At 42.2% G+C, this 20,367-nt stretch overlaps 1 protein-coding gene across 3 annotated transcripts in view; it reads left to right on the top strand.

Annotated features, from left to right (window-relative positions):
* Positions 1 to 20,367, top strand: part of ESR1 (estrogen receptor 1) — a 387,331-nt gene that overhangs the window by 290,681 nt on the left and 76,283 nt on the right. For all 3 annotated transcript variants that reach the window (XM_033939699.1, XM_033939700.1, XM_033939702.1), the window contains exon 6: positions 19,294 to 19,427. In XM_033939699.1, coding sequence (XP_033795590.1) covers positions 19,294 to 19,427 — 134 coding nt within the window. The remainder of the gene's footprint in view (positions 1 to 19,293; positions 19,428 to 20,367) is intronic.

Here is a 20,367-nt window from a genome sequence, read left to right on the forward strand (position 1 = left end):
AACGAGCCTCAGACATTAGCGCAGGACTTCAAAGTCACTGTTGCCTTATGAAGCCATATTAAGAGTGAATGTTTGCAAACCATAGGCTCATCAGGGGGAAAACAAAGGAAAAAAAAATGAAAGGAAAAAAACCTATTGAGAAAAATCTGTGCTTCTAACCTGACAGCAGAGCATAAAGTAGGTTCATAAACTTCCAATGACAACCACTGCAAAACTAGATGTAGTATTCAAAACGAATTTTCAATACGCTCTTCTTGTACTTAGCTCATAAAGCTGACATCACATCTTCTTCTTGGATCCAAACATTAGTCACACACCATGTTGTGGAAAACAAACAATTGTAATCCAACTTAGAGCAAAAGAGCAGTCCATATTTTCTGTCGCTGAACAAGAGCCATATTTCGCCAAAAGTCCGCTGCTTCAGGCGAAGAGGGTACTTATTCATTTTCACAGAAACACCGCTGTTGCATAAGAATTCTAATTCTGTGCAATATTAGAACCTTCTTTTGCAACAGTGGTGCAAATTTCATCTGCCACTTGGATGCCTGGTCTTCCAATTTCCTAAAGTCTGCCTGCAATTTTTCACAATCTGCATATGTTTTAACAACCTTGAAAAGTTTAGTGTCATCTGCAAATTTAATCACCTCACTTGTCGTTCCAGTTTCAAGATCACTTATATATTAGAGAATCACATGGTGGCAGTTACTCGCGGGTAGCCACGGGTAATCCTCCAAAATGGTGGGGGGAAAAAGTGTTCACCGTGGAGCGTTGAATGGCCTTGTCCCTGCAGTTAAGGGATGGAAGGCGTGCGGTCACCGATCATGCGTGACCCCCCCTCCCTCCGGCCAAATCTATCTCCCTCCCCCCCTTACCTTCGTGGCACTTTAGTAAAGAAACTTTCTGAAACTGGCGAAGCCTGCCTGCCTGCAGTCGCGTGTGTGTGGGTGGAAGCTTCACCTCTGACCTGACGCAACTTCCGGTTGTGTCAAAGGAGAACCTTCCGCCCACACATACGCAACTGCAGCACAGGCAGGCAGTCTCCGCTGACTTCAGTAAGTTTCTTTACTAAAACGCCGCGAAGGTAAGGGGAGGGAGTGAGATTCTTGGGCCGCTGAAGGGCGGTGAAGTGGTGAGAGGGAAGGGTGGATACGACGGGGATGGGGCGGTGAAGGGGACGGCAGAGACGGGGACGGGGCGGTGAAGGTGATGGCAGAGACAGGGCGGTGAAGGGAATGGTGGTCCGGTGACGGGGCAGTGAAGGGGACAGATTTTATCCCCGTGTCATTCTCTATTATATATGTTAACTAGAACTGGCCCCAGTACAGATCCCTGCAGCACTCCATGGTTTACTCTCCTCCATTGAGAAAAATGGCCATTTAACCCTACTCTCTGTTTTCTATCCAATAACCAATTCCTAATCCACGACTGAAATTTTCTCCTATTCCATGACTCTTTAATATTCTCAGGAGCCTCTTTGGAGGAACTTTTTGTCAAAAGCTTTCTGAAAATCTAGATACACTACATCAACCAGCTCACCTTTATCACATGTTTATTCACAACGTCAAAGAAGTCCAACCAATTGGTGCGGCAAGATCTCCCTCGGTTGAACCCATGCTGAGTCTGTCCCATTAAATCATGTTTGTTTACGTGTTCCACAATTTTATTTTTTTATAATTGTTTCCACAATTTTGGTAACTGCTTATTTGTACCTGGTAACTCCACTAGTGATTCATTGAGCAAAACCTCTATTTTCTCTATCATCACCTCAGAAACTCTGAGGAAAGAATTGTCTTGCTTCTCTCCTCAACTGCATCTCTTGTACATGCAGGTTCTAAAATCCTCCACATGTAAGTGCATGCACTAGCAATTACACATATATGTTGTATGTACATTCCAGCACATGCACATAAGTGCTCTTTTTATGCAAATGTGCATTTCCAAAATTGCTTCTCTTACTTGATGTCATGGCAAATACAACCATATGGATATTTTATAAAAGGCTCAATTCCTAACTCAATGACCTATGGAAAATGGGGCTTCTAGTGTCAAAGGCAAGGCTGATCAACCTATAGACCAGGTGAAGCCCTGACTAGGGTGCCACTGATAAAGGAGGCCAAAATCCCAGTCTGGCATATCTCCCTCTCCCTGCAGGGAGGGAGAGATGCCAGACTGGGAATCAGGATTTTTGGGCACTTTATCACCAGCATTGGTGGGGGGAGACTTGAGATAGACTGGATCATGGATGGGGAGGGGCACCAATGCAAAAGTTGACTCAGGACACTCAATCCCTTGAACAGACCCTGGTCAAAGACAGACCTACTAGTGGTCAATTACAAGTCTGATTACAAAGTCTAGTGGTCAATTACAAGTCTGATTACGAAGAAAATGAAAACACTTGATCCCTTGAAAAGTTATTTTGCCACATTAGATACATAAATTGAATGAGAGACTTTAAACAGAGGCTTGAGTCTGATTGCCTAGGTAACAGATGTAAGTTTAATCTGAGCACAGCACTGAAGTGTCAACACCAAACATGACCTGTAATATACTTTTTCTCAATTGCCGGTTTATAAAGAGCACTCCCTGTCTCATCTTTGAAAAGGAAAATCTTGAGCTGAAATTAGGTCTGTTTCCGTTAGCAAGTCCTGAGAATATTGTACTTCCAGCATGAGAATATTGTGCTTCCAGCTGACTAGAAATGCATGAGATATATTAGCATGCAATGAAAGCAGTGCATGCAAATAGATCTCATGCATATTCATTGGGGAAATCCTGAAAACCCGACTGGATTGCGGCCCTCGAGGACCGATTTTGACACCCCTGCTCTAAAGAATACATATTGAGATCTTTAAATCTGTCCCTATATGCCTTATAATGAAGACCAGGCACTATTTTAGTAGCCTTCCTCTGGATCTGGTGTAAATGCCGGAACCCAAGTTAAGTGCAGTTAGATCAGGGATCTCAAAGTCCCTCCTTGAGGGCCGCAATCCAGTCAGATTTTCAGGATTTCCCCCAATGAATATGCATTGAAAGCAGCGCATGCACATAAATCTCATGCATATTCATTGGGGAAATCTTGAAAATCCGACTGGATTGCAGCCCTCAAGGAGGGACTTTGAGACTCCTGAGTATGTAATTCCACGCACATCTTTGCAGAACACCACCAACATGCCCATGGCCACGCCCCTTTTGAGATACACGCCATAGAAGTTAGGCATACTGCCTTTTAGAATAGCATGCAGCCAGATGTGTGTGCAAATTTAAATGAGTACCAACGCACTTGGGAACCATTTTGGACTACCATGACTCCCTTAGCTTGAAGCCGTTTGCTTAACTGTTGAATCCATGCTTTTCAGTCTCATTATGTTGCAGCTGGCATGCCTGTCTCATTTTGTATTTATTTTGTGCAACTGTTATACTTGGAAGGAGGACCATGGAGGGGGGGGGAGGTTTGGTATGGGTTGGTTTGGGGGGTGGGGTGGGGTAGTTTGAAGTTTGGGGATGGGGATTTGTATTACAAATAGTTGAGCTTGTATGCATTTTATATTGTGTCTTTGTTTGGTGGAATACCCCCTCCTCCAGGTGCATCATCCTCCCCCCCCCCCTTCTCCTCATCCTCCTCCAGGCATTGGTGGGATATGTGGAGTGGTTGCGGAGCATATTCATAGGGCTGTCGGCTCTGCCGGTCTCCTGCAGGAAGTTGATGTCAAAGGGGGCAGGGAGCCATATTACTGATCAATTCTATAATGCTGCTAGACATACACATATTGACTGCAGCCCCATGGCTGCTCCATGCACCCTATGTACCCTGGGCGTACCACAGCCATCACCCCACCCTTGCCATGGTATTGCAGCAATGATATCAATTTTTTGCTGTTTCAACTCCTAGTTGTATATGTTTCTCTTCACATTCTTATGCAGTATACAGCATATGATGGATGAAAAGTTTTAGTGAAGAGAATCACTACCACAATAGAACTCTAAAGGAAAAAAAAAGTAAAGGGGCTGGAAGTAAAAATGTAGGATATCATTTTGAATTATTTTTTACTACATATTTTACAGGAGAAATAATGGTCACAGCAGATGAACTATAACAATGATTCCCACATAAAGGCGTACCCCCTGCCTGAATATGGTACATTTTTGTAACTAATGACTTCCTTGGGAAAAGTATGTTTCTCATATTTGAACAATATTTTTCTGTAGTAATAGTAAAAGTATTGGACTACCCTGGGACAACAATCGTGTGAGCAGCACTGCTTTCAAATCCCCGGTGAAATCATCGGGCAAGGACAGTGTCATGTGATGGTTTCCAATGACTGCATCTCCTTTCAGTGCCAGCAAGCTACTCGGTGGCCACAGAGCAGCCAGGGCAGCCAGAGAGCTATATGATCACTCGAAAAGCACAGAACACGGATTATACAGCATACTAGTCTTTTAGCCTGTTACATTAACGGGTGCTAGAATATATGTCTGTCTGTCTTTCTTTCTTTCTGTCTCTCTCTCTCTGTCTTTTTCTCTCCCTGGCCCCCTTTCTTTGTCTGTCTTTGTGTGTGTTTCCCTGCCCCCTGTGCAGCAGCAGCAGCAGCAGCATTTCCCCCCACCCCCCTTCTCTTCCCACAGTCTGGCCTTTGGCCCCCCTTCCCTTCCTGCGGTCTGGCCTTTAGCATCTGTCCAGAGAGGAGCGTTACTGTCCCTTTAAGAAAGTTTTCGCAGCTCCCGCGACCGCTGCCACCGCTTCACTCCGTCTCCTTTTCCCTTAGTCCGTCGGGTCCCTCCGGGGGGAAGGTGCGGGGAAACCGAGGTCCGCACGTCGGCGAGCCGCTAGGAGAAACGGAACTGAATCCAGGGGGGGGGATGAGATGGGGGGGGAGGACGGATGCACGCGAGCTTCCACCTCCTCCTCCTCTTCCATCAATTCCCAGGTCACCGCCAGTCAATGAAGGGCTGCTGCGCCTCGGGGGCTGAGAGCGTGTGGCGGGGCCGCGGCATGAGCCATTTTAATTGTCAATTTGCGCGTGCGGCCATCGTCACGCTCGGTCCACCGTGCGCGTGGGCTGCCTCTGCCCTCGGGGTCGCTCGGCGGCGATGCCTTCTCCCTCTGCGCCGGTCCCTCTCCTCTGACCCCCCCCCCATCCTCCCACTGCCACAGCATTCTCTGGGAGCTCTCTTGGCGATCCTCCAGTAAGGGCTTGTGGAGGCGATAGGCGGCTGTCTGCGGTCCCGGCTTGTGGAGTGGATCCTGGTGACGTATTAAGCGCACATGCGCACTCTCGCTAGCACAGCGCGACAGAAAAGGGATCAGGGAACACGCAGTGCAAATGCGCATGCGCGGCTAGCATTTTATTATTTAAGATGCAGGAAGGCATCAGAATAACAAGAACAATGCAGATGGACATGCAGTAAAGATCAGACACAAAGACCCTGATTCTATAAATGGCACCTAGATCAGGATGCCTACCGATGTAGGTGCCTAACTTAAATTTTTTTTAATTGATGAATTGGAACTGATAATTGACAGCACCATTTAAAACCGATTTATAAACTATTTAAAAAATTTAATTTTCCAGTGGTGTCATGGTGTACACCGAGGCTCCTACCCAAAAAGTAGGCATGGTTAGGGACGGAGTTTGGGCATGAATTGAGTTAGGCACTGGTATTTTAGGTCAAGAAAATGGTGGCCTAATATACCGGCTTGTAACTCAATTTGGGCACAGCTAGGCACGATTCTACAAATGGTGCCTAACTTTGAATGACATGCAAGTAGGTGTCATTCACTAGGCGCCTACCGAGTTAAGTGCCATTTATAGAATCAGGCCCACAAGACATAAATACAATTTTTAAAAGGTGATATCCTGCTTGGTTTAAGCAGACAGGAGAGACTCCTGCCCGCTTGACCCGTACTGAATTGGCAGCTGCCAATATTCAGCAGTGCCACTGAATATCAGATCTGTCTGCACGATGTAGTATGTAGAGAATGACACGGTAAGTAAATTCATCACTATTCCCTTCTCCGCGGATAACAATGGGAAACCATCCTGTGCAGTGGCGTAGCATGGGTGAGAGGCACCCATCACCACCCTTGTCTTTGCCCCCGCTCCTTCCCCGATCCCACCCGCCACCCCCTCCACTCCTTCCCCAATCCCGCCATCTGCACGTGTCTCCCTTTCCTTCCCCGGTGCTCGTGGCGGTTAACAACATGCTTCTCATGACGCCGTTTGCTCGCCCTCTGACGTCACTTCTTATGCGTGACGCCCGGAAGTGACATCAGTGAGAGAGCCAACGGGGGTCGCAAAGAGCACATTGTTGACCTCCGTGAACAACTTCAACTATAGGTATGGGGGAAGGGGGGGCACATGCATGGAGAGGAGGGTTGGGAAGAGGCGGGAATGGAGAGAAGGAGGAGTGTCAGCACCCCACCAACAAGGCATCTGGGGCGGATTGCCCCCTTATTACGCCATTGATCCCATGTAATTCTGTAGTGTCTATCTCAACCTTGGTCCTCCTACACCAGCATTCTTCAATGCAAGGCTTGAGGGTCAGTGGCTGTGCCCATTTATACTCTGATTCTTATGTGAGCCGAGTATAGGACAATGAAGCCATTGTGACATCACTGATGAGGTTGGCTCTTAGGCATTGGTAGAATGAGGCATTATGACATCACAATATCTGCTCTGGATACCAGAGACTGTCATTCATTAGTGTCTCAATCTCAGTCCTCCTTCATCTCCTGGATAACTGCATGCAGGGCCGGATTTTCCTATAGGCTAACTAGGCTAACTAGGCTTCAGCCTAGGGCCTCAAGATCCGTGTCACATTTTTTATAAAGGTTAGTACCAATAACAACATGTTTAATTTAACATATTGATATATATCACAGTAATGATGTATTTTATTATCTCTCATGTAATTTACAAACTTAAAAATGGAAGGTGAAAGGGCCTCATAAGTGGAATAGCCTAGGGCCTCTTTTCATCTAAATCCGGCCCTGACTGCATGAATGCATCCCCATGTCATTCTTTAAGGAGAATGACATGGAGATGCTTTCCTGCAGTTATCCACAGGGACAGGAACGGTGACGAATTCTAACTCCAGAGGAAGTGTCACGACAGACCCATAAATTATCCAGGCACCGGTGATATTTAGATCCAGTGCCCCTATACCTAGCTGGCCAAATAGGACTGCTTTTTCTGTGGTCCTATCTATGCCCAGTTAGCTATGCAGTACAGGCACTAGTAGATATCCGATGCCAGATGCATGACATCCAGGTTTACCAAAAGTTGACTTTCAAGACATTTTATCTTATCTTACCACATGTTCATCTGTTTTGTTCTTATTGTTCTGATGCCTTCCTTCATTTGGACAAGGACCATTGTTGAATATGAGGGTCTATGGTTGTCAGTTCTTAAAAGCTATTGACTACTGCTAGCTGAATATTGGACAAAAGCTTATAAGCCAAAATCTATGTATTTATTCATTTATAAAAACCTAATGAAATGTCAAGCTGGCGGCAAGCTGACTGACCTTCTTGAGACACTCTTTTCTTGCTGTGTATTTCCCACTATTTGTAATGGACAAACAGAAAACTTAAGACCTATCCTTTGGAGACATCTCTTTCTCTCCCAGTTGGGTAGCAAAGATAAACACAGGAGAACCAAATCCAAAAACTCATAGTCGCAAAGCAAAGAGTGGATATGTCCTAATAAGATTGGTGAACACTATTTATTACCCAAAAGTCCTTTATTCATCAACTCAATGACTCAACATGTACATGTTTCGGCCTCAACCGGCCTGCCTCAGGAGTCTTAAGAGTCTTGTTGGTGAAACTAACCCACAAACACACAAACTTACGTGATGTTGATAAAATATATTGATTCTATCAAACTTAACACAAACAGGGAACGAAACTTGACCTCAATCTTATTAGGACATATCTACTCTTTGCTTTGCGTCTCTCCCAATTGGGCCATGGCTAGAGGACATCCACTCATGTGCAGATGTTGATGTGATGATGTCATGCATGTGCGTGATGTCATCGCATCAACATCTGCGCATTTCCGGGTGTCATCCAGTTACAGCCTACAGATTAGTGTGCTGAAGCTTAAAAGGTTTATGACACGTTGTGCTAAATGATTGTTTAAGGTTATATCCACCTTGCTGCTAACCTGACCATAAGAACATAAGAGCCAGAGGTCCATCATGCCCAGCAGGCCACTATCATCTATCTATACCCTTCTATCCCCTTTTCCTTCAGGAAATTGTCTAATCCCTTCTTGAACCCCAATACCGTACTCTGTCCTATCACACCCTCTGGAAGCACATTCCAGGTGTCCATCACCCTCTGGGTAAAGAAGAACTTCCTAGCATTGGTTCTGAATCTGTCACCTCTTAACTTTTCCGAATGCCCTCTCGTTCTTGTAGTTTTCGAAAGTTTGAAGAATCTGTCCCTCTCCACTTTCTCTGTACCCTTCATGATCTTGTAAGTCTCTATCATGTCCCTGCTAAGTCTCCGCTTTTCTAGGGAAAAGAGCCCCAGTTTCCCTAAACTTTCAGGATATGAAAGATTTTCCATACCTTTTATCAATTGTGTCGCTCTTTTCTGAACCCTCTCGAGTATCGCCATATCCTTCTTAAAGGTACGGTGACCAATATTGGAAGAACAAAATGGGTGAACTAGAAATCATGGCCAAAGATGAGAACCTGGACGTCATAGCAATCACAGAAACATGGTGGAATGAAGAAAACAAATGGGACATAGTACTACCAGGCTACAAGCTCTACCGAAGAGACAGGACGCATCAAAAAGGGGGAGGAGTAGCACTTTATATAAAGGATACCATTCACTCAACCGGAGTGGATGCAGCAGTGACAAAGGACCAACCGGAATCAATATGGGTTAAAATACCAGGAAGAAAGGGAACCGAGATAAAGATGGGACTGTACTATCGCCCACCTGGACAAAGAGAAGCAATGGATGAAGAACTGAGAGCTGAATTGAGACGAGAATGTAAAAACGCAAACACCATAATTATGGGAGATTTCAACTATCCCAGGATAGACTGGAGCCATGGAACCTCAAGATGTTCAAGGGAAATTGAGTTCCTGGAGGCAGTACGGGACTGTTTCTTGGAGCAGCTTGTTAAGGAACCAACAAGGGGGACAGCTATACTGGATTTAATCCTCAGCGGGTTGAAAGGACCTACCCAAGAAGTGGAAGTAGTAGGACCATTAGGAAACAGTGATCACAACAAGATCCGATTCAAAGTGGAAATAGAAATGCCAAAGGGGAAGAGAACCATTGCAACAGCGTTTAACTTCAAGAAAGGGAACTATGACGCTATGAGGCAAATGGTAAGGAGAAAACTCAAGAACGGCTCCAGGAAAACACAGACGGTGGAGCAAGCCTGGACCTTATTCTAGGACACGGTAAACGAGGCGCAAAATCTGTATATACCCAGATTTAGAAAAGGGAGCAAAAAGAATCAAACAAAAGACCCAGCATGGATAACCAATGAGGTTAAGAAGGTGATAGGAAACAAGAAAAAATTATTCAAGAAGTGGAAAAAGGATAAAAACTGAGGAAAACTGGAAAGAGCACAGGAAACATCAAAAAGAATGTCACCGTGTGGTCAGAACAACGAAAAGAGAGTACGAGGAGAGACTTGCCAAGGAGGCACGAAATTTTAAACCATTCTTTCGATATGTGAAAGGGAAACAACCGGCAAGGGAGGAAGTGGGACCCCTGGATGAGGGAGGCAGAAAAGGAGTGGTAAAGGAGGAAAAGGAGGTAGCAGACAGATTAAACACGTTCTTCTCGTCAGTCTTCACAAAAGAGGACAGAACCAACATGCCAGAACCGGAAAAAACCTTCAAGGGAGATCAAGAGGAAAAATTATTATCAATAGAGGTGAGCCTCGAGGACGTACTCAAACAGATAGATAGACCAAAAACTGACAAATCGCCGGGACCTGATGGAATCCACCCGAGAATATTGAAGGAGCTCAGAGACGAAATAGCGGAGTTACTACAGAAGATTTACAACCTATCCTTGAAAACAGGGGTAGTCCCGGAGGACTGGAGGATAGCGAATGTTACGCCTATCTTCAAAAAGGGATCCAGGGGTGACCCGTGGAACTACAGACCGGTGAGCTTGACCTCAGTCCTGGGGAAGATGGTCGAATCATTAATCAAAGACAAAATAAATGAGCATATAGAAAGAAATAGTCTGATGAGAGCCAGCCAGCATGGTTTCTGTAAAGGGAGATCCTGCCAAACGAACCTACTGCACTTCTTCGAGGGGATTAACGAACAATTGGACAAAAGTAACCCCATAGACATCATATATCTGGACTTTCAAAAAGCCTTCGACAAGGTACCCCATGAGCGCCTGCTAAGGAAACTGTGGAACCATGGGGTGGAAGGGGAAGTGCACAGATGGATATGTAATTGGTTGGCGGACAGGAAGCAGAGGGTAGGAGTAAAAGGACACTACTCTGACTGGGAAGCAGTCACAAGCGGTGTCCCTCAGGGGTCAGTGCTGGGACCACTGCTGTTCAATATATTCATTAATGACCTGGAAGTGGGGACGAAGTGCGAAGTTATAAAATTTGCGGACGACACAAAACTCTCCAGTAGAGTTAGAACTGTTGAAGAATGTAAAGAACTACAAAGGGACTTGAACAAACTGAGTGAATGGGCAAATAAATGGCAAATGTGCTTCAATGTAGAGAAATGCAAAGTCTTGCACATAGGGAAAGGAAACCCGATGTTTAGCTACAATATGGGGGGGATGGTATTGGGGAGGAGCAACCTAGAAAAGGACTAGGGGATCTTAGTGGACCAATCATTGAAGTCGGGAGCACAATGCGCAGCGGCCTCCAAGAAGGCGAACAGAATGCTGGGAATTATTAAAAAAGGAATCACTACCAGAACCAAAGAAGTTATCGTGCCGCTATATCGGGCGATGGTACGCCCGCATCTGGAATACTGCATTCAATACTGGTCGCCGTACCTTAAGAAGGATATGGCAACACTCGAGAAGGTCCAGAGAAGAGCAACAAAGATGATAAGGGGCATGGAAGGCCTCTCATATGCTGAGAGGCTGGAGAAACTTGGGCTCTTTTCCCTGGAAAAACAAAGACTTAGAGGGGACATGATAGAAACTTACAAGATCATAAAGGGTATAGAGAAGGTAGAGAGGGGCAGATTCTTCAGACTGGCGGGGGAAACAAAAACAAGAGGGCAGGCAAGAAAATTGAAGGGAGACGTATTCAGAACAAATGCTAGGAAGTTCTTCTTCACTCAGAGGGTGGTGGATGCCTGGACTGCGCTTCCGGAGGAGGTGGTAGAGCAGAGTACGATTTTGGGTTTCAAAAAGGGGTTGGACATGTTCTTGAAGGAAAAGGGGATTGAGGGATATAGTTAGAGGGGTACTATAAAGGATAAAATGTCTTAAGTAAAGGATCACTACAGGTCACGGACCTGGGGGGCCGCCGCAAGTGCGGACTGCTGAGCACGATGGACCTATGGTCTGACTCGGCAGAGGCGATGCTTATGTTCTTATGTTCTTAGATGCGGGCGCACTATCGCCCGATACAACGGCAGGATAACTTCTTTCGTTCTGGTTGTAATACCTTTCTAGATAATACCTAGCATTCTATTTGCCTTCTTAGAGGCCATTGCGCACTATGCCGATGGCTTCATTGTCTTGTCCACTATTACCCCCAAGTCCTTTTCTAGGGTACTTTCACCCATTACCAGCCCTCCCATCGTATAGCTGTACCTCGGGTTTCTGCATCCTACATGCAAGACTTCACATTTCTCTACATTAAACTTCATCTGCCATCTCGTCGCCCATTCTCCTAGTTTGTTCAGGTCCCTTTGTAAATCTTCGCAGTCCTCTTTAGTCCTATCTCCACTAAATAGTTTGGTGTCATCTGCAAATTTTATTATTTTGCACTTAGTCCCTGTTTCTAGATCATTTATAAATACATTGAACAGCAGTGGTCTGAGTACCGACCCCTGCAGAACACCACTAGTGACCCTCCTCCAGTCCGAGTAGTGGCCCTTCACTCCCACCCTTTGCTTTCTACCCGCCAATCAATTTTTGATTCATCTGTGTACGTCTCTTTCCACCCCATGGTTCTTTAGTTTCGGTAGTAGGCGTTCATGGGGTATTTTGTCAAAGGCTTTTTGGAAATCTAAGCATACGATGGTATCTAGCTATTTAGCAATTTCAAAGATCCAAATTATCAGTATAAATTTTAAAAATACATGGCTAGGGTATACATTCACTGCCACTGGCAAACGTATAACTTTCTTTGGATAATGGGTGGCATATTTATTTATTTGTTTTAATTTTTTCATTATACTGTATATGACAACTTTGAAGTTTTAGTAATTAATAGCAGTCCTCCCTGCCCAATTTCCCCACTCTAACACCTATCATTATAAATATCTTTCAGATATTTGAATGTCTCTTTCCTATCTCCCCTGTCCCTAAATTATTGTAATTCTTTGTTGATTGGTTCTAGCAAAGCAAGTTTACAAAGCCTGCAGCTAATGCAAAATACAGCTGCCCGGCTCATTACTGGAGCCACAAAAATAGAGCGTATCACCTCAATTATGCATGAATTGTATTGGTTGCCAGTCTTGAAGCATACGAATTTCAAGGTGTTGTGCCTCATGTATATAGCCTTAAATTTGGGCTATCCTATTTATTTTTCAAGGCAATTGTTAAGGAATTCTCCTTTGCAGGCATTATACTCCTTGCAGAAAGGACTTCTTCAATTACCTAGTCTTGATGTTATTAGGTTATGGTCTACCAGGAAGTGAGATTTTTCATATGTTAGACCTTTTTTGTGGATGAACTGTAGTGTGAGGATCTATGAAACTATGGCTTTTAAAGATGTAACTACTCATCTGTAATTTAAAATGTTTATATGTCTTATTTGTTCCATTTTGTGTTTGTTACTTTTGTAAGGCCACCTAGGAATAGGAGGTTGATAGGTTTTCAGGAAGATTCTTCTTATGCTTTTTGGAAGCTTCTTAAGACACTATTGTTTCAGTAATTTTATAAATAGTAATGATTATATGATGTATGAGCTTTGAACATCTTAGGGAGTGTATTATTTCCGTCTGTAATTAAGAAGTATGAATTGGCTAAGGCTCTCCCTTACATCATTGGTATGCATCAAACGGGGTTTGTTGCTCAAAGGCATTCTTCTAATAACACTAGATTGGCTTTTCATATGTTGAATTTAACAAAATAATCCAAATACAAAGAATTGGTAATGTCCTATCTAAGCACCGAAGTCTGAATCTTCAAAGGCATGCACCAAGCACCACCAATAGGTCCTAAAATAAGGCCACAGAAACTGAAGCAAACTACAATGCACTAGTCAGTATGGGCTAGATTCTCCCTCACGATGACCAATAGCCCCAGGCAGATATTTATTAAGTGATAAACACTTAGACCAAAGTCTAAATAAATCCTGCCCCGTACATCATCGTGCCTTTGTAAATTATAAGTTAGTGAACTGGTGGAAAAATCAAGTGCTTGAGCAAAACCAAAGGAAAGACAGAAGGAGCCAAAATAAGAAACAGGGAAGAAAAATCAACCCTCCAAAAAACACCCCACACTACCTAAATAAAAAAAATAAAATAAAAGGAAAAAATCAAAAAGTCTATCTATCAAAAAACACTAGAACAAATGAATGATTAGAATGAAATCACAAAAATAGTCCATAGTCCACAATACAGTCACATTCCAAATATCAGGAGTGAAAAGCAATCAACGGAACTTTATGTAGAATGTCCTTCCTCAATGAAGATGAATATAAAAGGGTGTCCAAAATAACAAAAGCAAATAGTGAAAAACAATATCAAAAATAAAGGCAGAAAACCATCCGTGAACAAAACTTAATACTAAAAAAGTCACTGTAAATTCCAGCTGAATCGACCACTAGTGAGATGTTTCAGTGAAAGATAAAACGTGGGGTAGAACCAATCCACCTCACAGAACCAGTAAAAATTAAGGTACTTAGCTTAAACAGCTGGAGTATAACAGTCAATGCGGATACTCGTCCATGTTGTATCTCCACTCGACAGGTCCTGTTTCAATTTCCTCATCAGGAGGGAGACAAAAGAGTCACCAATACAATGTATTAAGCATGGTAAACTGGATTGCCAAAACTGATGAAAGGTCTGAGCACTACACGGGCCACGGCACAGTCATGCTGCCAGCGTGGTTTTTTTCAGGCAAATTTAACAAAAGCCATGGATGATCTGGCTTTCTCTGTTTCTTTGGATGCAGAGAAGGCCTTTGATCGTGTGGAATGGACCTTTATGTATCAAGCTATGGATTGGTTTGGTATTGGTTCTAGATTTTTACAAATGATTCAAACCTTTTATAGCTCCCCCTTTGCCAGATTATATATTAATAATACTTTTTCAGAACGCTTTCGTCTGGAGAGGGGGGTTAGACAAGGATGTCCATTATCTCCTTTGCTGTTTGATATTGTTCTGGAATCCTTGCTATTGGCTATTCAACAGGCAAAGGAGATTCAGGGAATTCCTTATGCAGGTCGGGAATATAAAGTCTCTGCATAAGCAGATGATATTTTGCTTCATTTGAGGAATCCTGAAACTACCATTCCACATTTACTTGATTTGATTGATAGATTTGGGAAATTTTCAGGATATAAGATAAACTGGAGTAAATCAGAGATTCTTCCTTTAAACGTTTATTGTTCCATAGGATTATTTGATAAATTCCCTTTCCTATGGAAGGAAGAGGGCATAAAATATTTAGGTATTTGGATTCAGAAAACGTTGGAAGAAACGATAAAAGTAAATGAAAAATCCTTATTGCTGAAGGTCACTGAAATGTGTGAGCAATGGAACCCATTACATTTGTCTTTGTGGGGGAGAGTTCAAACAGTAAAAATGATGATTTTGCCTGTGGTTTGCTATCAAATGGGTATGATACCAGTTTATTTTCAGGGGTCCTTTTATAAGAAACTATATAGTATTCTTACAAAATTTATTTGGCTGGGGAAAAATGCAAGAATTGCTTTAGTATCTTTGCAAAAACCAATTGCGGAGGGTAGGGTAAATTTTCCTAACTTTTATAAGTATCATCAGGCCTATATAATGCACCAGGGAATGTATTGGACCCTCCCCGAGCTCATGGAACATCATCCAGATTGGTTATATCTAGAATGGAAAATTATGTCTCCCATGAGATTATCTCATGTATTAAGTATCAGTATACCTAGATATGCTAAAGACAACATAATAATATTGGACACTTGGAAAACAATTAAATTTATTGATAAATTAACAGATATTCCTATAATAAAATCTACTTTTCAGTCCTTATGGTTAAACTCCAAGATACAAGTGGGCGGTGCTGGGATCTCCTGGAAGAATTGGATGCAAGCAGGTATTCGAACATTGGATGATGTTATTTCTAATGGAAAACTGCTTGATTTTCTACAACTACAACAATCATTTGGCATTCTGAGGTCTCAACAATATAGGTAGTTGCAGTTGAAGCAGGCCATTTGGAGTGGGTTTCCGGAATGGAAAAATTAAAAAAATTATTACAGCTTGCAGATCCTTTGTTACCAGGCAGATTTAGTAGGACATCAGGCTGCCCAGTGGTATAAATTAATTTCTAAATTTTTGAATAAAAAGCCAAAAAGTAGTCTTAAAGACATTTGGAGCATTGAGATAAAACAGTATATTTCTGTATCTCGTTGTCCACAAATTTGTTCTTAGAGTTTGAAGTGTACAAGGTTAGCATCAATGAGACAAACTTGGTTATTTTTATTGCATAGGATTTTTTGGTCCCTAGTTCGTTTACAAAAGTTAGATAATTCCAGGTCTAATAGATGTTGGCATTGTCATAATGATATAGGGACTTTGGATCATCTGTTATATTATTGTCCTTTGATACTTAATATCTGGAAATCAATTTGTAGATAAATTAATCTTATTCTTGATTCAGCAATTCCCCTAACATATGAAGCCATAATCTGTGGTATGCTTTTACATGTCAAGCCTTCTTTGGATAAATATAAAAGACAACTTTTTATGATAATGACGGGAATAGCTATCCAATTGATTGACACATAATTGGAAGAGGTATGACAGACTAAATTATACGTTTTGGTGGACAAATGTTTGTACCATGTATAAATATGAAAAAATGAATGCAGAGTGTTTGGGGTTTAGCAGTACATTTAATAGAGTGTGGAGTCCATTGACTATATTTGTAACATCATAATAATTATAATGTATTTATTTATATATATATATATATATATATATTTTTTTTTAGGTTGGTAGAATTCCTTACACATCCAAGGGAGGGAGGGGGGAGGGAAAGATATTTTGTTTATTAAAATACTTAATTATAATATTATAATTACATAATTTGTCTTATTGTAGTAATTTGGTAAGGGGGAGAAAATGATTGTTCTAAGTATAAATTGTATGTTTAATAATGCGTTTTATGAAATATTATGTTCAGATAATTGTATTGCAGTGTCAAAGTTTAAAAATCAATAAAGATTTATAAAAAAAGAAGTATGAATGTAGTATATATTGGATATGCATTTTGCTTTATTATTATTATAAACTGCTTAGACACCAATTTATATTGTGCAATATCAAATGAATAAATCCAATCCACTATCACATTTTCATTAGTAAGGGACAGGCAAACTCTGCAGGTTTCCAGGGAACCTGCCTGTCACTAGCAATTAAAAATATAATATTGGAGCACTACTATGGCAGCAATGTATTTTGGAGGACTCTCGCTTAGCTTAGAGGGAACAGTGCCCCCCCCCCAAAAAAAAAGAGAGTGTGGCTGGTATCGTGATGTCATAATGGCTCATTCCACCAATGCCTGAGAGCCAACATCATCAGTGATGTCACAATGGTTGATTGTCCTATACATTATGATTTCTAGGGCTCCTTTTATCAAGGTGCGGTAGGCGGTTAATGCGCGGAATACCGGACATTCAATCGCCTGCCTCGCTAGTCGCTAACGCCTCCATTGAGGAGCCGTTAGTTTTTAGGCTTGCCGCGGGGGTTAGCACGTGATGAAATGTCCGATGCGCTAACCCCCGTAGCGCGCCTTGATAAAAGGAGCCCTAAGAGTGGCACAGTGGTTAGAGCTACAGTCTCAGTACCTGAGATTGCGGGTTCAAACCCATGCTGCTCCTTGTGACCCTGGGCAAGTCACTTAATCCACCCATTGCCCCAGGTACATTACATAGATTGTGAGCCCACCGGGACAGACAGTGCTTAAATAAACTCATGTAAACTGTTAGCTCCCCTGGGAGAACAGTATAGAAAATTGAATAAATAAATAAATAATTGGAAGGCTCATTGCATCTCCGCTCATTATATTCTTTGGGCGCATTAGCATTTAGCGTGCATTAAATAGGTTAGCATGCCTTAGTAAAAGGACCCCTTAGATTGTGAGTCCACTAGGGACAGAGAAAGTGTGTAAATATAATAATATTTTGGCAGTATCTGAAGTCCATGACCCTTTACCCTTACCATTTCCATCAGAAGGTATGTATCAATACCAAGATGTGCAAGGGAAAAGCTATTGTGTTTCTCACCTTCTGATGCCAGATCTCTTGAGGTGATATTCCTCCATATTTATAACCTGGGAGTCCATCCAATAAACTGGTATTAAGTCTGCAGGAAAATCATCAAACCAGGGTCCAAAATTCAATTCTAGTACCTATTGACAAAGAACCATCTGATCAAGCTACGTTAATTACCCAGGTTATGTCTAGAGTTGAAAACTGGACAAAGGAATTTAAATTGGTTCTTAATTCTAAGAAAACCAAATTTTTTTATGCCACCCCTACTAAGCGCGTAATAGAGAGTTTATTACTGAATGGTGAATTATATCAGATACTTCCTACCATGAGAATTCTTGGGTGCTTTTAGACAGAAATTTAACTACGGGAGATCAGGTAGAATCAGTAGTTCAAAAGGGCTTTTTTGTTCTTTGGAAGTTACGATCTATTTAGATCATATTTTGAAGAGTCGGCTTTTCAAATTCTGGTTCAGTATTTGATTCTCCCATTGTTAGATTATTGTAATATCATATATCGAAATGGCCAGTGTAAATTGTTAACAAGATTAAGGTTGATTCAAAATACAGATTGATTTTTAATTTATGAAAGTTTGACCATGTAACATCTTATTAAGTTCAACTTCATTGGTTACCCATACAAGCTAGGATTATTTTTAAACTAGGATGTTTTTCTTATAAATTTCTTAATAGTCTTTTGCCTAGTTATGTGGTGGAACATTTTGTTTTTAATTCAGCAACCCAGAGTTTGAGAAGGACCACTTGTTTTGCTTTCGTCTCAGTAAAAGGTAGTACACACAAGAAATTTTGAGTTGTCTGCTCTCTCATCAAATAGCTCAATGGGAGTCTATGCTTTTCCCGCTAGTAAACAATGTGTCTTCCTATTTAAATTTTAGGCGCATGTTAAAAATGGTTTTATTTACCAAAGGGTCCTTTTACGAAGGCGTGTTAGAGCCTTAACATGAGGAATAGTGCGCACTAAAATGGCGCACACGCTAGCCACTACCACCTCCTCTTGAGCAGGTGGTATTTTTCAACTAGCACACGTTATAGCGTGCACTAATCCGGTGCATGCGTTAAAAATGCTAGCACACCTTCGTAAAAAGACCCCTAAATTTCTGGGGAATCAGTGATTATACATTGATGCAGAACTGTATTTAATGATGTCAGATTTATATTTTAACTGTTTTTATACAGCTTGATTCTTTTGTAAGTTGCTGTGAACTGTAAGGCTCAGTGGGCTATAAATAAAGTTTTATGTTATATTATGGAATCCTTTGGAAGACATGTGCTTGCAAAAATGGAAAACAGGCCAGATATAAATAATTTACATAAAACCAACGATTTTATACTTGAGATCCTGGGGAAAAGGTGGAACAAGAACACAATGGTGCTAAAAATCCCTAAAAACCTATTGGTCTAAAGCAGTGGTCCTCAACTTAGTCCTTAGGACACACCCAGCTATTGTATGCAAACGTATCTCATAGATATTTATTGTGAATGTTCAGAAAACCTGATTGACTGGCTGTGTCCTAAAGACTGGATTGAGAACCAGTGGTCTACAAATTCTAAGCTGCTGTCCGCGGTTGTAATCATCACGATTATTTTATGGAAAGGTGCATTTTAAGTGAATGTTATCAAGGGTTCTTTGAATGTTTCTGTTCATACAGGAATCATGGAAAATGTGTGGAGGGCCTTGGTGAAATTTTTGACATGCTGGTGGCCACAGCCAGTCGATTTCGATCGATGAAAATACAAGGGGAGGAGTTCATGTGCCTCAAGAGCATCATTCTGCTTAACTCCGGTGAGTGATACCAACAACTCAGCTTTATACCGCTGAAAAGAAATGAGCGAATCAAGCCTGCTAATTATTTTGCATCCATGTACATTAACAAACAAAATGAGTAGAAAAGACCAGATAACCCTACATGCTTTGGGAAAACATAGGAGCAGTTTTCCTATTCACAAGTATCATAAAGCAGTTTTAATAGTGTCAAAATCACTCTGCTCAGAAATAATGAGAGGTGTGCAGCAAGTGGCAGATTCAATGTCAACCATTCCTAGGTACCCTTGTGCTGCTGTTCCACACCTTCTGAGTGATAGTGATTGGGCCAGTATAGAAGCCCATAGTATCACCTCTGCAACCTAGTCATTGTGTCATAGCCAGTATTGTAGTAAGGGGGGGAGGGGGCAGGGGTAGGATGCCCCGGGTGCTGACTTGGTGGGGGTGCTGGCACCTCTCCTCTCTCCTCCTAGGCAATGGGAGGGACCACTGAAATGCATTCCCTCCCCAACTCTTCAAATCTTTGTCAGCAGCGAACAGGCTTTCCTGCTCATGCTGGTCTCATTCCTCCAACGTTACTTCCTGTCCACGGGACCAGGAAGTGACATCAGAAGGAATGTTCAGCTGGTGCAAGCAGCAGGTAGAAAAGCCTACTTAAAGCCAAAGAAGATTTGAAGAGATATGGGTGAATGGGGATAGGGATGTGGAGGGGGGGGGGCATGGTGATTCCAGGGCAGTGAGAAAGAATGCTTCGGGAGGTCGCATGGCACAACTGCCTTCACTATGCCACTATGCCTTCCCTACACAGAGAAAACTGCAAGGCAATGGGTGAATTGACTACCAAGAATCATTTTGGCCCTACACCATAGAGTATGTAACTGTACTATCTTTCAAAGCAGGCAATTGGTTTATGTGACGTGAAGGGACATTTTTGATAGGACAACTAAGTCTTAATCTGGAT

The sequence above is a fragment of the Geotrypetes seraphini genome, chromosome 3 (genome assembly GCF_902459505.1).
Source record: "Geotrypetes seraphini chromosome 3, aGeoSer1.1, whole genome shotgun sequence".
Lineage (NCBI taxonomy): Eukaryota > Metazoa > Chordata > Amphibia > Gymnophiona > Dermophiidae > Geotrypetes > Geotrypetes seraphini.